This window comes from Condylura cristata, unplaced genomic scaffold, assembly GCF_000260355.1.
Source record: "Condylura cristata isolate star-nosed mole 26May11 unplaced genomic scaffold, ConCri1.0 scaffold00038, whole genome shotgun sequence".
Taxonomy (NCBI): domain Eukaryota; kingdom Metazoa; phylum Chordata; class Mammalia; order Eulipotyphla; family Talpidae; genus Condylura; species Condylura cristata.
In genome coordinates, this window is record NW_004567139.1 from 122961 (window position 1) to 140427 (window position 17467).

At 35.7% G+C, this 17467-nt stretch overlaps 1 protein-coding gene across 1 annotated transcript in view; it reads left to right on the top strand.

Annotated features, from left to right (window-relative positions):
* TLK2 (tousled-like kinase 2) overlaps window positions 1-17467 on the top strand; it is a 103524-nt gene that overhangs the window by 55911 nt on the left and 30146 nt on the right. The window contains exons 8-11 of the mRNA XM_012732976.1: window positions 3272-3367; window positions 4526-4618; window positions 11268-11378; window positions 12389-12525. Of these exons, the coding sequence (XP_012588430.1) occupies window positions 3272-3367; window positions 4526-4618; window positions 11268-11378; window positions 12389-12525 (437 nt within the window). The remainder of the gene's footprint in view (window positions 1-3271; window positions 3368-4525; window positions 4619-11267; window positions 11379-12388; window positions 12526-17467) is intronic.

Consider the following 17467-nt stretch of genomic DNA (forward strand, 5'->3'; position numbering starts at 1 on the left):
TCAGTAACATTATTATTGTCATTTTGATTATAGTCATCATAGTGGGTGTGAAGTGAAATCTCATTGTGGTCATTGAAAATGATTTGTATTTCCTGAATCACTAATAATATTGAACTTAAAAAAATATGTTTATGTCCATTTGTATATCTTTGGAGAAATGTCTGTAAACACCCTTTGCCCATTTTAAAATTTGTCTTTTTGTTGTTGAGTTATGAGGATTCTATGTAGTTTTGGACATTAGACTTTTCAAATATATGAATGACACAGATGTTTTCTCCTATGGATTGTTGATCTTGAAGGTAACCTTTGAAGCACAAAAGGTTACATTTTGGAAAACTCATACTTAATTTTTCTTACATTACTTACACTTTTGGTATCATAGTTAGGAAAGATTTAACCTAAGGACATGAAAACCTACTGCTATATTTTCTTCTAAGTGTTTTTTACTTTTAGCTTTGATCCTTTGCTCTATAATACATTTGCATATGGTATGAGGAAAAGAAATCAGTTTCTTTCTTTTGCATGTGACTACCCAGTTGTCCCACACCATTTGTTTGAGAAGATTCTTCTGTCAAATTATCTTGGCATGCTTGTCAAAAATTAATTGAGTGTAAAGGAGGGGCTTTATTTCCATTTTATTTCATTGATTTATATGCTTATTCTTTTGCTGGAACCACACTATCTTAATTACTGTAGCTTTATATAACTTTTTGAAATCAGGAAATGTGTGATTCCTCCCATTTTGTTCTCTTTTTTTGAGATTATTTTAGTTTTTGTATCTCTTGTATGACCATATGAACTTTAGGATCAGCTTTTTAGTTTCTGTTTTAGTTGCAAATAAGCCAGCTGGAATTTATAGCATTTGTGTTAAATGTGTAGATTGGGAGAGGATTTTCCTCATAAACATATTAAGTCTCCCCACCCATGAATACAAGATACTTATTTACATCTCTTTAGCTTCTTTTAGTTTTTGTAATGCCCTTCTTTTGTTAAAATTATTTCTAAATATTCTTTCTGATACTGTTTATAAAACTTAATTTTATCATTAGGTTATTTGTGTAATATGATGTCATCTTTGAATAGAGATAGTTTTACTTAATTTTTTTCAAATCTGGGTGTCTTTCATTTTATTTTCATACCTAATTGCTCTAGCTAGAACAATGTTGAATAGAAATTATTCAAGTTAAAAAAAAAAAAGGTGATTCAAGTGGACATTCTTGTCTTCCTGATTTCAGAGGAAAAAACATATGATCTTTGATAGTATTATGTTAGCTATATGTTTTTCAGAAATGATCTTAATTTTTAAAAAAGATTTTAATTTTTACTTATTTATGCATACAAGAACTGGGGTGTGGGCCAGAGTGGGTATGGTGGGGGTGAGAGGATTCACCAGAGACAGAGTCAGGAGTGGAACTAGAAGACTTATTGAAATACACTGCTGAGGTGAGCAGCTCTCATAGGGAGCTTTGCAGGAGCTATCTTCAGAAGTCCTAACCAGTTTTACTGCTATGCAATTATTCAAGTTAAAAAAAAAAAGTGATTCAAGCTTTTGAGCTTTGCAATTTATTTCACTTTCCTTTACAACCTTTACAACCTGATCCTAAGTGCTTTTTTTTTTTTAAAGATTTATTTATTTATGCATACAGAACTGGGGTACAGGCCAGAGATGCGGAGGGTGAGAGGCTTCACCAGAGACAGAGTGGGGAACAGAACAGGCAGGCCAACGAAGTACACTGCTGAGGGGAGCAGCGGGCGGGTCAGGAGAGGTCTGCCACGCCATGTGGTCTCTTCCGGGGCAGGCGGGAATCGAACTCATGTGGAATTGGCTTAAGCTTCTTAGTGCAGTGCTTTAACCCACTGCGCCACCAGGGAGGGCCCTTTTTTTTTTTTTTAATTAAATTTATTTATGCTTACAGAACTGGGGTATCGGCCAGAGATGTGGTGGGTGAGAGGATTCACCAGACACAGAGTGGGGAGCAGAACAGGCAGGCTGACAAAGTACACTGCTGAGGGGAGTAGCTGTTGGGTCAGAAAAGGTCTGCCATGCCAATGTGGGTCACCTTCCTGGAATCGAGCTCGTGCTGCGGTGACCTTGGAGAGCTTCATAATGCAGTGCTTTAACCCAGTGTACCACCAGGGAGAACCCTTTAATGTTTCTTAATATAAGGTTTTAGAAAATATTCTGATTCTTGACTCTCTCTTGTTTCTCAGCGCTATCATGAATTTCATTTTTAAAATGCCCCTGCATATATATAGAAGTATTTCAGAAAACAGTTCCCGTGTAAGAACAGTGTATCCTCTCCTGCAAAGTAGCTGTTTCTGTTAGCTCATAATTCTAGGAATATTCAACATTTTCTAATGGTATCTGTGATGGATTATTAGCTATAGTCTTGTTTTTATAAGGACTTTTGGGAGTAAAGTGATTATATATTTCTGACTAGTCGAACTTACATTAAATATCTTAGACTGTTTTAGAATGTGCTGTCAACTTTATGTTAATGGTCATAGTCAGCAAATAACTATGAATACTGGAAGAGAGTTTAGATTTTTGGGTATGTTCATGTGTAATATTTGTGGATTTAGGAGACTACTTTGAACATTAGATTATAGTCCTTATGCTGGAACCTTGAACATCCACTGCACTTCATATGCTCTCCCACCCTTTCCTCACAAAAGTATATTAAAATAGAGTGTGAAAGGCTTGTTATCATAGGAATAACTTTTAACTTTCTCCAATTTACATATTTAAAGAATTTATTTTTGAACAGTTAATACTCAAGCTTTTTTTTTTAAATGTTTTTTTTATTATTATTTTTTTAAAGATTTATTTATTCATATAGAACTGGGGTACAGGCTAGAGATGCGGAGGGTGAGAGGATTCACCAGAGACAGAATGGGGAACAGAACAGGCAGATTGACGAAGTACACTGCTGAGGGGAGCAGCGGGCGGGTCAGGAGAGGTCTGCCACGCCATGTGGACTCCTCCGGGGCAGGCGGGAATCAAACTCATGAGGAAGTGGCTTAAGCTTCGTAGTGCAGTGCTTTAACCCGCTGCGCCACCCGGGAGGGCCCTAATACTTAAGCTTTTTATAGGAACATTATCCAAGCCACCATGTCAAGCCCTTGTTTCGTTTCATCTTGGCTACATGGCCCTGACTTCTGCCTTTAATCAGAATTGATTTGTCTTACATAGTCAGTCATTTACAGTCAAACAAATATACGGGGAAAGATGCAAAATTTCCTTGTGATTGATGACGTACCTTTATTATAGGCTCAGCAAAACAGTCCCTCTTCTACAGGATCTGGCAACACAGAGCATTCCTGCAGCTCCCAAAAACAGATCTCCATCCAGCACAGACAGACCCAGGTGAGTAGGTAATAAACAGAGGAGGAGTTAATGTTAATAACCCCATGTAGAAATCGGAGCCCCCTTCAGTGTTTTCTTCACTTCTCTGCCTTTACCTCATTACTTATGTCTGTTATGTTCAGAACTTGGATTGTGTGTATTTAAGATCTTTTGTAAGGGTTTTTAACCTTTTCCATGTTAAATATACCTACCTGGTATATTGCAGCAGAAATGCTTCTACTGTAGGAGGGTGCTGAGGAAAGAACACTTGTTCTTGATGACCTCTAGGTGTGCATTTCAAATTCTGGCTCCAAAGTACATTTATCTTTTTGAGTCTTCATTTTCTTGACTGCAGATGAGTTGTAAAATGTGGTTGATTCTGATCACCTCAGATAGATAGTGTATAGAAATTTCTTACTAGGATGGTCTGTAGGTTTCATGAATGCTAATTCCCTACTTTATGAAAGTGGTTAACTTATTCCTTGTACTTGCTTAATTGGGCAAGATATAGCCAAACTTTTTTTTATAATGTGGCACACCAGTATTATTTCTTCCTTAAACAAGTCTTCAGAAGCTCTAATTTAGGGACTGTTGTGAACATTTAAAAATAATATCCGGAAAAGATAGTGGATACAAGTTCCATTGTAGGCTAATAAATAATATGCTGACTTTCCTTGAAACCTCTTGGTAAGGGTTGCTTTCAAGATAGGATGCTTTGTTAAATTTGAAGAACTATCTGACCTTCAGGAGCAAATTTTAGTTTTATTTGAATTACCAATTTGGTAGATGAGCATTTAGGTAACTTCACCTTTCTTCCCTTTTGCTTACTTTTTGTTTCCACTAGGTGGCATGTTTGTTCTTCAGACATTCCAGCAATGGCCTCTCTGAAGTCCTTTTCTATTCAAAGCTAGTTCATTTTGGAGCGTTATGTTTCTGTATTGTTCAGTGTACAGTATTTTGAGAATTCATATATTTGATTCCAGAGTAAACATGTTTTTGAAATGTGCAGATATATCAGAATATGACTTAAAGAATGGGAAGAGAAAAGCACATATAATTTCTAGGGACATCTAATTGATGTGTGCCAGTAGTTGACTTATTTTTCCTTAGAAAAATGATAAAAATGTGATGACATTTTTTGAGATTAATCATAAATTTGTTTTGTCTTTGTTTTGGTAGTCCGACCTCACAATAGAAAAAATCTCTGCACTAGAAAACAGTAAGAATTCTGACTTAGAGAAGAAAGAGGGAAGAATAGATGATTTGTTAAGAGTAAGTATTAAAACGTGGTAAGAAGTTTGATAACAAGCACTGACTGATGTTAGGTATAACTGGATTATGTGTGTTACATCTTTTATTATAGCCATAAAAGATGTTTGGATAGTTTCATTTAATCTGAGAAATTCTGATTAGGAACCTGGATCAGTATTTTCTCCATGTTATCTATAAGCTGGAAATCTTACAGAATTTTAATCTGAAACTGTGGTAATAAACATAAGAGTGTTGTTTTCCCATCCCAGAGAAGTTATTTTAATGTTTTTGAATTTTAAAAACTATTTCATGTGTACTTCAGTTCTGGTTTTATATTTTGTATTTTTCTAAGATAACCTATTAGTATCAAGTTTTTTAAGCTTATAAGAGAACTTTTGTTTTTATAAGAGAACTTTTAATAAAACTAATTAGGGGTTTAAAATATCTATATAAAATACACCATGGTATATTTGATCTTTTACTTCTTCTCTAGCAAAAGAGGGATTTACGGACTCAGTGTAATGGAGGAGAGTGAGCTGACTTCGGGCACTCTTGGAGCCAGGGCGCATAGGCTGTCTTTGAGCTTGTATTTTCATTGTCACTCTATCTCTTGTATGAGCTTTGTTCCCCTGTAGGTTCTCATCACATGCTGCATGGGTGGCCACCAGCAATTATGATCTGACATTTCATACCTTCTAGAGGAGCAGCTTTTCACGTGCTCTTCTGGCTTAGGACTGTAATTGTAATTGCCCCTTGCACTGGCCTGGTCACAACCTACTTTCCAGGAGTGCTGGCAGTGCCTCACAACCTACTTTCCAGGAGTGCTGGAGAGCGCTTAGGGGGCAGCCGGCACCTGCTCTGGTACCTATATCATGATATTTTAAATATATATTTTGGATATACAGTTTTACATGGCTGGTCTTTTTTTTTAAATAATAGTTTATTTTTTACATCATTTTGTGCCTTTTTCTACCTCAGTGATCTGTTCTCTCTTTTTTTAAAAGTTATTTTCATTTATTTATGTATCTAAAAACTGTGGCATAGGCCAGAGGTTCGGGGGGAGTGGGGTGAGAGGATTCACCAGAGTCAGAGCGGAGAGCAGAAAAGTCAGATCTATTGAAATACACTGCTGAGGGGAGCAGTATGTGAGACAGGAGAGGTCTGACCTATGTCATACGGGTTAGTTCTTTGCCCAGGGATCCAGCTCATGCTGCAATGGCTGTTAATAGCTTGATAATGCTGAGACTTTAACCTCTGTGCCACCAGGAAGGCCTGTAAGTCATTATTTTTTAAGAAATAAAGATCTTGTTAAATTTTCTAAGCCTTTGGAGAGCTTGAGAAATCTTTCTCATATAAAAGATAGCACTGTGTATGTGAAGATTTTTGTGTCAAGTGGAATTTATTCCAGGGATAAAAGAGTGGTTAATCATATGCAAATCAATTAATGTAATTTACCACATCAACAAAAGAAAAGATAAAAGTAATAAGATCATATCAATAGGTACAAAGTATTTGATAAAATTCAACATCTAGTTATGATAAGAACTTCCAGTAAAATGGGGATAGAAGGAACAGGCCTCAATAACAAAGGCTAATCTAACATGGAATTGGACATCCTAGTTAGAGCACTTGGACAAGAGAAGGATATAAAAGGAATCTAAACTGGGAAGGCAAAAGTAAAACTACCATTGTTTGCAGACAGCATGATAGTATTATTAAAAAACCTAAAGACATTATTAAAAAGTTGTTAGAAACAATAAACTGGTACAATGAGAAAGTAGGCTGCAAAGCCAATATACAAAGATCTGTTGTGGTCCTGTACACAGGTAACACATTGGAAGAGAAAGACATAAGAGAAAAGTCCCATTTATAATCATATTAAAAAGAAATACCTAGGAATAAGCTTTAACAAAGGAAGTAAAGAAACTGCATAGTGAAAAACTGTTAAAAGAAATAGAAGACATGATAAAATGTAAATATAGTTCATGCTCAGGATTGGAAGAGTTAACATAATGGGCTTCTTACTCAAAGCAGTTTACAGACTCAATGCAATTCCTGTCAAAACCTCAGTGCATTCTTCAAGGAAATTGAATAGACATTAGTGACATTTCTTTGCAATCATAAAAGACCCTGAATGGCCAAAGCAAACTGTAGTACAAAGCTACAGTGATCAAAACAGTGTGGTGTTGGAATAAAAATAGACACACATATTAATGGAATAGCATTAAGAGCTCAAGAAATGAGCCCAAACTTACATGGACAATTAATTTATGACAAATGAGCCAAGAGCATACAATGGAGAGAAGAAAATATCTGTAGCACATGCTGTGGTAGAAATTGGATATAGCCTTATGAAAAGAATGAAACTAGACTACTGTCTCACACCATCACAAAAGTTAATTTAAAATGGATCTGAAAGATGTGAAGCTATAAAAATACTGAAGAACATAGGTCAGAAACTCAGTGACATTGACTTCAGGGATGTTTTGGGAACTTGACCACAACAGCCAGGGAAGTAAAAGCAGCAAGAAGCACATGGGATTATATCAAACAGAAAAGCCTTTGCACAATGAAATAAACTATCATTAAAGTGAAAAGAACTACTGAATGGGAATGTTATCAGGGGCTAGAGATAATTTGTTCATAATCTGTCCAACAAGAAGTGAAAGTCCTGAATCTAGAAAAGGCTCATAAACTTCAATAAAAACAAACCCTGTTGGCCCTCCCTGGTGGCGCAGCGGGTTAAAGCACTGCACTGAGAAGCTAAAGCCACTTCTGCATGAGTTCGATTCCCGCCTGCCCCGGAGGTGACCACATGGCGCGGCAGACCTCTCCTGACCCGCCCACTGCTCCCCTCAGCAGTGTACTTCGTCGATCTGCCTGTTCTGCTCCCCACTCTGTCTCTGGTGAATCCTCTCACTGCCCCTGCAACTCTGGCCTGTACCCCAGTTCTGTATGAATAAATAAATAAATCTTTAAAAAAAAAAAAAAAACAAACCCTGTTAAAATATTTGCAAAAATGGGCCATCCCTGTTGGAGCAACGGGTTAGGACGCAGCACTGCAAGTTAGCCGCAGCTGCTTCAGTGTGAGTTTGATCCCTGGCTCCAGAGGTGATCCACATGGCGTGGCAGACCTCTCCCAACCCACCTGCTGCTCTCCTCAGCAGTGTACTTCGTCGATCTGCCTGTTGTGCTCCCCACTCTGTCTCTGGTGAAGCCTGTCACCACCCTGTACCTCTGGCTTGTACCCCAGTTCTATATAAATAAATCTTAAAAAAAAAAAAAAAGTTTGCAAAAATGACCTGGTTAAAAAATGGGCAGAGAATCTAAATAGATGCTTCTTTAAAGATGTTGTACATTTGACCAACAGGCACATAAAGAGATGCCCCTCATTTCTTCTTAGTAGGGAAATGCAGACCCAAGCGACAATGAAATATCGCCTGACTGCTGTGAGAATAGCTAATACCCAAAAGACAAGAAACGAGTTGGAGAGGGTGTGGAGAGAAGGGAACTGTGTACATGCTCTGTTGGTGTGAATGTAAATTGGTTCAGCCATCATGGAAAGCAGGGTGGAGAGTCTTTAAAAAACTATAAATAGAAATTCCATTTGTCCAGTTACCCTACTTCTGGTTATCTACCAGAAAAATACAAAACCTATATATGCAGCACTATTAGTAATAGCCAAACTAAGGAAACGACCTGAGTGTCCAATAACAGGTAAGAGGCTTGAGTGGGGCGTGTGTGTATATGTATGTGTGTGTGTATGTATACACATGGAATACCACTTACTGTAAAAAGAGATGGAATCCTGTCAACATGGATTGGACTAGGGAGGATTACGCTAAATAAAATAAGTCAGAAGCAGAAAGATAAATAACATGATTTCACTTATGTGGCATATAAAGAAAGCAAGGAGCAGACAAAACGAAATCAAACAAACCTTGAAATCTGACTGCAGAAATGAGGCTACCAGAGAGGGAGGAGGGAGATGAGCAAAGTTGGGTGAGGACCCATTTGATTATTAGTGCTTTAGTGGTGGGCGTTGTGTGGAGGCATATTTTGGAGAATGTGTGAATTTATACCCCTATATACAACATACAACCTTGTAAACTAACATTACTTCAATAAAAATAAAACAAACTGATAATTGTGTCATGTTGATTTCTCTCATCTCCCTAATAACACCACATATACATACCCCTTTTACATTTTCTAGCATTTAATGTTTCTTAGAGGACTGTGATCATTGGAACACGTATCTTTTCCATGATAACCATAGGCTTCCTTGCCTCACCCCCTTCCCCGTCCCTCCTTTATTATATGTGAAATTTTTCCAGTGTACATCTATATATTGCTCCCTTTATACTTGTTCTGAAAATGTGTGGTCATACTTAAATACTGTGATTTTCCATTTTCTACTGGCTTCTCCCTTGGTTTCTAGTGTGAATTCCTGGTTGCTATTCTTCTGTTATTTTGTTTCCTTTAATGATTTTAACATTCTTCTGAATCTCATTAAATGTTAATTTTTGTCTTTCACATCTTTTCTGTTATTTACTACAGCTCATGTGAATTTTTATTCTTTTACTGATGTTTTACTTAATTTGCTTAATTTTTCTCCTTTAACCTAATTCATTTTTTTTATTCATTCCTATATATTATTTATGGGTATTCCCTCTTATTTCATAGATACCATGTCTTTGCACTCTATGGTGTACAATATCAGCATTCTGAAATGTTCATTTGATTTCTGTGGGGAGATTATTTGCGTTTTCATATTAATGCTCTCTTCTCTTAGTCAGAAATATTTCCCTCATGTGTTACTTTTTTTTTTCTCCATCTTTGAATGGGGAGAACATGCTTATGCTCGGAACTTGCCTTACATCTTTCATTCTTAGCGCATATATACTTGCTTTTTTGATAACTTGGGTGTTGATTGAATTTTCAAGATTCACAATTAGATAAATTGTGGGTTTAAAAAGCTCCTAGACCAATTCTAGCACTGTCAGGGGTTTGTCCAGGATACATCTGGAACTGAAAAAGGATCAGCTCATTTTTCTCATTGCTCTTGAAGGATAAAGTGACTATGTATATGAAAAATTTGAATCCTAATTTAGATTTCTTTCTAAATTTTCTTTCTAGTTTTTTTTTTAAACTAAGCCTGTTTTCATTTGCTTAGGGAATGGTGTGCTCCATTTACTACCCTCTGACAGTTGTAGTTTTTCCTAAGATTGTACTTTATTTTGGGATGTGGAGAGGTACAAAAGGAATGGAACTGTCAAAATGCAAGAAACAGAAGGGTGACTTTATTTTTTCAAATTATTTAAAATTTGTGTTTTTGATCTGGAAGGACATGTGAGAAAACCATCGGTCTTCACTATGGGTTATTCATTGAGTTTTTCCATTTTAGTGAGGTGGACAGGTAAGGCAGTGTGAGGAGCTGCTATCCAGGTGATATTTTAAATATGAGTAAAAAAGATAGTTTTGGCATACCACAAAAATTTAGTCTTCTTAAAATATTAAATAAGCTTCCAGAGATTGATTCCGTACATTTGGTTACTGATTTCAAGGCATGTTCACCTTATAAAAATGGAATTTCACATAAGCCTTAGTTATTGGCTTACAGATTATCCATTAAACTTGAATTAGATTTTCAAGTTTACCCTCATGCACTTAGCCTTTGCCAATGAGGTCTGCAGAACTCTAAGAAAACTAATAGGGACATTTGGAGGTGGAAGCTGTGGCACGTGGATTATGAGTGGGCCGTAAGATCTTCCATCTGTGCTTTTTACTGTTTCAGAAACACTTTTAGCATTTAATTAGGAGATAACCATATTTTTAGAATTTTTTTTAAGTTATTATCAAGTAGCATTTGTTTGTCAAATGAGTAGAGTTCTTTGTTTACCACAAGAATAAAGTCAGGACTTAGAAGTCAAAATGGACATTGGCCAGTGGCTCTTCTGTTGTAGGAATCTTGAGTTTTCTGACCACAGCTAACTTAACAAAGATGTTTATACATTCTGGCCTTCTTGAACCAGGACCTTGAATTCAGCTTGTTTAGTAGATCTGTCTTATGCTGTCAAGGGTGTGTTTGGCTTCTTTGGTAGGAAATGCTTATGTAATTTCCTGTTTCTTTTTCTTTGGAAATAAGAATAGAAAAATGAAAATTGAAAATAAAGAACATTATGTGGTTTTAAAGAAAATTCTTTAATCACTCTGTAAGTGCTTAATTAACCTTTGTAAACTAATCTGTAAGTGCTTTGTCACCCTTTGGATGTTTTTAAAAACCTCATTGATGGCATTATTTTTTCTCTTAAACTTTGTGACAACTTAGGTATATGTAATGTACTAGATTTAGCTTGGGATGCATAAATATAATTGGTAGAAAAAGATAACCACTTCTATTAACAGAATTCACCATTAATAAATAGATGTTACGAAAGAATAAAGTAATGTCACCATTAATAAATAGATGTTACGAAAGAATAAAGTAATGACTTAACCTTTTTGAAAAAAGACAAAGTAACACTTACCTCTTGAGGTAAGTTAGTTTTAGCTCTTTGATCCTTAATTTTACTTTTGATTTAACAACAAATGAATTTTTATTTCATAAAATCAGCTTTTATATAAATATACCTTCCTTGAGCTAATTAAAAAATTGTCTTTATTAAAGGCCAACTGTGATTTGAGAAGGCAGATTGATGAACAGCAGAAGATGCTAGAGAAATACAAAGAACGATTAAATCGTTGTGTGACAATGAGCAAGAAACTTCTTATAGAAAAGGTAAGGCTAATGGCGACATGGGCTTGTGTCCCAAGGTGCTCAGTGTGTGTCTTGATTTTGTGACTTCTTACTCCTTGCTTGAAATGCAATAACTGCACGGTAGGACTTTTTAGAAAAAGATTTCCTTATTTGACAGTTTAGCATTCTTTGTTGCATGGACATGGGACATGGAATCCAAAGTGATAATATGGGGTGTATTTTCTGAGTGTGTGTTGCTTTGAATGTGATGTTGACTAAACAGGAAGAACTTGTCCCATTTGAGTTTACTTGGGATGTCGCTCGTCTAAATTCTTTAAATTCCTGTTAGTTGAAGTGTGTATGCTATCACTGTTACAAGGATTTTTGCAATAGTTACATATCTGTTTCAGAGATGGCATTCTAGATAATTTCCATATAGAATAATGTGATCATTAAGTTCTTTGTGCTTATAAAAGATAAAGTTGGAACATACTTGTATATGATTAATTTGCTTGTATCTTTTATAGTGAGTAATTTGCTTATGTCTTTTATAGCGATTAATTGCAACTTGCCTTTAAAAGTTATTAGTAACTATTTCTTAAAAATTTATTTTTATTATGTCTCCAGTGCTCATTTATTTTATATTCAAAGTTTTAAGATGACAGTATTCCCAATGAAATTACCTACAAGCTAGAGGTTTTGGACTGACGAGTGGTTACTTTTGTTAATATATCTGAAGTACTGTTAAGAAGACATAACAGTGGTAAAAGTGAGGTAGATCATTTTATTGCTATCAAAGATACTGAGAACATGCTTCATCTTTTAATTCATTGAATTTACAGAAAGGAAATCATATTTTTCTACTTTATTAAAAGAAATATTAAGCTATTGTTAAATACACAGAATTTAAAGTATAAGGTACTTCATGAAGTTGATGTAGATTCAGCTACATGTACTATATTAAGTGGTATAGTACAAAAAAATAGCTATGATGCTGTCCCTGAGTTCTCATAGGAAAATAAAATTATTTTCTTTTGTCCTTTTCCCCTAAGTCAAAACAAGAGAAGATGGCATGCAGAGATAAGAGCATGCAAGACCGCTTGCGATTGGGCCACTTCACCACTGTCCGGCATGGGGCCTCTTTTACTGAACAGTGGACAGACGGTTATGCTTTCCAGAACCTTATCAAGTAAGTGAACTGTGATGATTAAATGGAGGAGTGAAAAGTTGGTTTGGAGTTGTAGGGTTTTCTATAATTATAGTCTTTAAAAATACTAGTAGTGGTAGTAATCTTTCCTTTCAGTTTTAAGTTACCATATGTATTTAAAATACAAGGAGCAAAGGTGAATACTGTTAAAAATAACACAAGTAACCAGAGCATTAAAAGATGAGTTTTACATTAAAGCTTCAAAGAATAAGAGTGGCTAAAGCTAGCTAGCTAGCTAGCTAAGAAATTTCTAGGCCTTGACTTGGTATCTCGTAAATTATGTAATGAATTTTTATGAGGAGTTGGCTATATCTGTTCTGGATTTACAGAAGAATGACAAGGGCCTAAGGGAGATTTTCTGAATTACGTATAAAAAATATAGACCCTAGAAGATTGTCACAGTACCTGGCCCCAGGTAACACTAACCAGCCTTCACCATAGCCACTTCTTGGAGGCCACACTGACCAGTAGTCAGGCTGGTATCCAGGCCCACTATCTGCCTCTCAGCAACTTGGAATCTTGAGTTTGAAATACTCCAAGGAGAGAATTAATATTAAAGATCCTAAAATTCCAATTGTGTATGTAGCTAGTATTCAACACTTTTTAAAAATCTTCTACATTATGGTCTAACTTATTTTGATTTATGTCATTTTCTTCTAACATTGGGGGGCATGTTGTACTCTAATCATGGATTTTCAAACTTTTGATCTGCAGATCATTTCATTGCCTTTCTACCTTCTTTTTCTTACTGAAATAACTTACTGAGTATTAGAGAGTGTGAGAATACTTTTGAGTAGGACTGAAACATAAATAAATTTATATTTGAAAGAAAAGTAAGGTATTAATGTTATTAACATTTTTAAAAACTAACCTCTGGATTACACTTAAATAATCATTGTGATACATAAACCTCCAGCGTAGTTTAGGTGTGTTTTTGTTTCATAAAAATAATATGTGTACTTTGGTGTGATAAGAGGTTATCAAGTTAAAGATAAGCCTTTGGAGTTAGGCCAGGTGCCAGAGGCTCAGAGCAGCCTCCACTGTGAGTTCTAAGCAGGATGTCTGGCCATAGCAGAAGTGTGCCAGGCCCAGAAGCACATGGAGGCCTTGGAACCATTCAGTAAAGCTGGCCAGAATGTGCAGGTCCCCATGAAGTAGCAGAGCATCATTCCCTTAGAATGGGCTTGGGGACTGGCCAAAGCCACTTGGCGCCCAGGCTGAGTTCCAGTTGTGGTAGTTACTCCTACCAGCCTTTTTTTTTTTTTTTTTTTTAACAAAGGTTACTCTTTAGAGGACAATCTTTAAATGTATGAAGACTTTGACCCAAAAAGAAAATAGGTTTGCATAGAGATGTAAAATATAATTAATTTGAAGAAATAATTACAGCTAACATCAAATTATACTTTAATTTTGTGTAAGTTTTTTTTTTTTTTAAAGATTTGTTTATGCATACAGAACTAGGGTACAAGCCAGAGGTGCAGGGGTGGTAAGAGAATCCACCAGAGACAGAGCAGGGAGCAGAACAGGCAGAATGAGAAAAGTACATTGCTGAGGCGAGACAGGAGAGGTTTGCTGTGCCCTGAGGGTCAGTTCCCTGGCCAGGGATCGAACTTGGGTCTGAGGTGACTGCCGGCTACCTTCATAGAGCTGTGCTTTAACATGTTGCACCACCAGGGAGGGTCCATTTTATATAAGTTTTTTAGGCAGTGGTTTTGAAATTCCTTTGGCTTTTATGTCCTTCAGTTTTGTTAGGCAAAATAAGCATTAGGCAAATAACTAACTCAGTAATTTCTTTATTTTGATTTTAACACTCGATGACAACCTTGAAAGTGTAAGAAATGACTGACAGCTGTTGTAAGAAATGACTGACAGCTGTATTTGAAACTAATGAATTGACAAAAAGTCAAATATTTTGAGGGGGAAGGTTTTCTTATTTTGTTATTTATTTCAATTCAATAGTTCTTATACTTCCCTCATCTCTTTGTTGAGCTGTGGAAGCTGTAAGTGGGACAAGCAGAGATAGTATCAGTTAATCTCTGTATTTACTTTTGTAAGTTTAGACTTAGAGAAATGAACCCCAGAAAACAGAAAATACAGTGCTAAATACAGTAGAATCAACATGAAGTAGCTCAGTAAGAAAGGAATGAGACAGACTTACTGAGTTAGTAACAATATTTCCAAGAACCAGTTTCTAATCAGAATTGGCATATGTGAACAATACATTGGGTAGATTTTTGAAAAAGTGATTATAGTTTTTGCTGATAGTAGCAGCATTTTTACCTTTTTATTCTAAAAGTAGCCTGATGCCCAGAGGCTACTTTTTTTTACACAGCTAGAGTATGATGACTTTGCGGTAGAACCACCATATCCAAGAATTGGGACTTCTGAATGAGATCCCAGCCAGAATTTTTTCTCCTAAATGAATAGAATTTTTCATGATTTTAAGTTACATAACATAAGGAGTAGAATACCTATCTTTTCTCTTTTGTAGCTGTTTCGACTGATGTCTGTTAATTACAGGTATTTTCTGAAGTTTTGCGTTCATTCCCTTTCTCAGTTTTAATGCCGAAATTAAAATTCTTAAGCTGTAAATGGCTAGATATAATATCCACACAAATGACACTTCTCTGTATATAAGAAACTCCATGGCACATAATTTAGTGGGTAAGGTAGCTGAATATTGACAATAGTACTGGATTCTATGGGAACAAACTTCAAGACATTTAATCAGGTGATTAAATGTAGTCTCAAAAAAGTTCTTTTCTCATTTTGTTCTTTGATTCTTTTAATTCCTAGATAAAGAAGATTTAGTGTCTAATAAATAATATCAGATTATTAAGTTTCCCTTTCTTAAAGCATGTTGAAAAAGTAGCTTATTATGTAGTACTTAAAAAGTGGTTATGTTAAATATTGGTGTTATTCAGTACACATTTAAAGAAAGTAAGTCTCAAAATCTCAGTCAGTGATAAGACACTTAACAGTTACAGTTTTTGTTTATGTTGAAGTGACCAACATTAGAGTACTGGGATTGGACTAGTATACAAAATTGTGGTCACTTAAGATGTAGATTATCATAGGCAGTAAATTAGACCCATCTATATCCTGGTATATAAAGAATCAGAGAGCCCTACTTTAGGTGATTTCTTGTGAACCATGTGATTTTGAATTGCACAATTTATAATAAGAGGCATTTCTGTTCCTATGTCATTGTCAGTTCTCCCTCGAGTAGTCCATGTAGTTTCAATATTGTATGTGTCATATGGCATAATCTGATCTTTGTGCTCCCGAAATAAACTTAAATGAAGTATCACTGGTACTGTTTTTATTTAGATGCCTTATTTCAATAGCTTCAAGAACATCAAAAACCAGTGTCGGAATACTGAATGTAACGATGGTCTCTGTCCGTCACTTCTCACGTACAAGCTTGCTCTCATTCTCAGAGTACAGTTTAAAGTTCCCCAAAGGTTTTTCAGTGTGCCCTATGCTTACAATTTTAATATATATGATGACTGTGGGTATTCTTTCTTGGTGACTCTGTAGACATTAAGTGTATGAATTTTCTCAAACAGTAGAAAATCAGTTTTAGTTTAATAGAGGTTTAATAGAGAGTTTAATAAAGTCTCAATCTCCGAAAGCAGCTGGTCACCAAAGATAATGTTGAGGTGCTCCTGTAGCCTACTGTGTAGGCGTTGTGACCTGTGTGTGCAGTGCATGGTTCTCTCCAGAGGTTTCAGACTGCCTTGTGCTCAGGGTGCCTAGAAGGGTAGAAATGACTGGAGGCTCATGTTTGTTCAAAGAAGGTAACTGTTTTCAGGGATATTCATTGAATCAGAAGGAAGGTTGTGATTTTTACCTAAGAAGTCTGTGTCCCAACCCAAGTGGTGAATTATTCATACACATGCATTTTAGTGGTGGTGGGGTATGTCTCTAATGATAGTGAAAAGATTTTTTTCAGATAGAGAAAACTCTTGAATTTAAATTTCCATTCTGTTGTCAGATTGACATTTAATCAGTGACTTAGCTCAGCTTGAAGCAGAGTATTACCAGGTGATGCTTAATGACCTAGCTTGACTAGGTTAGCCTTGCTTTGGAGCGTACCCCTACAGATAGGGCGGTGCAAGTTGTATTATGGATGTTACCCAGAAGTACAGTTTCGTTTTTTGGTTGCCTTTTTTCGGGCAACTAAAAATACTAAATCTGAAAAGACCTAGAAACTGATAACTTAAAATTAGAGGTACGAATAGAATAGATGTCATTTGAGAACAGGTTATATTACTACATTACATACATTACATCTTTTCTGTAAATGAAGGCTCAATCAAGAAAAGGAGGTGGGGGAAGTATGATGGAGGGAAAAGGAGCTGACATTTGAGTACTAACTATGATGAGTGGTTTAAAGATTTTAGTTTAAGTGGTTAATGTCAGATCGTAGTATATTTTTATGTACCAAATTTATAAACCTTAATATTTGGTTTATGGTAGGATATAAGAGAAAGTGGCTTTCTTAATTAAGCTGGTGTTTCTACTAACTCCTGACTTGTAAACCAGTTTGTTATCGAAAAATTGGGTGTCATCTTAGAATCTGCTCCAAAAGTGGTGGTGGTTGTTAAGAGATCAGATTATTTTTTGTTAATTCATTTTCTGTACTATGCTCTATGGAGTCTTTACTAGCTACAAGGTTTCATTGTGTTTTCTCTGATGCATTTGTTTGTTTTGTTTTGTTTTGTTTTGTTTTTAAAAAGCCTAGATTAGGTTTTACCCTATTAGTGAGTGGTAATGGTTCACTTAGAGGAGAATAAACGATGGACCTAATTTTTTTTTTTTTAGTTTTTTTTTTTTTTAGTTTTTTATTACAAAGTTTATTTTTACATCATTTTGCACATTTTTTTTTTTCCATCTTGATTGTAATCCCCGCGGGTTTCCC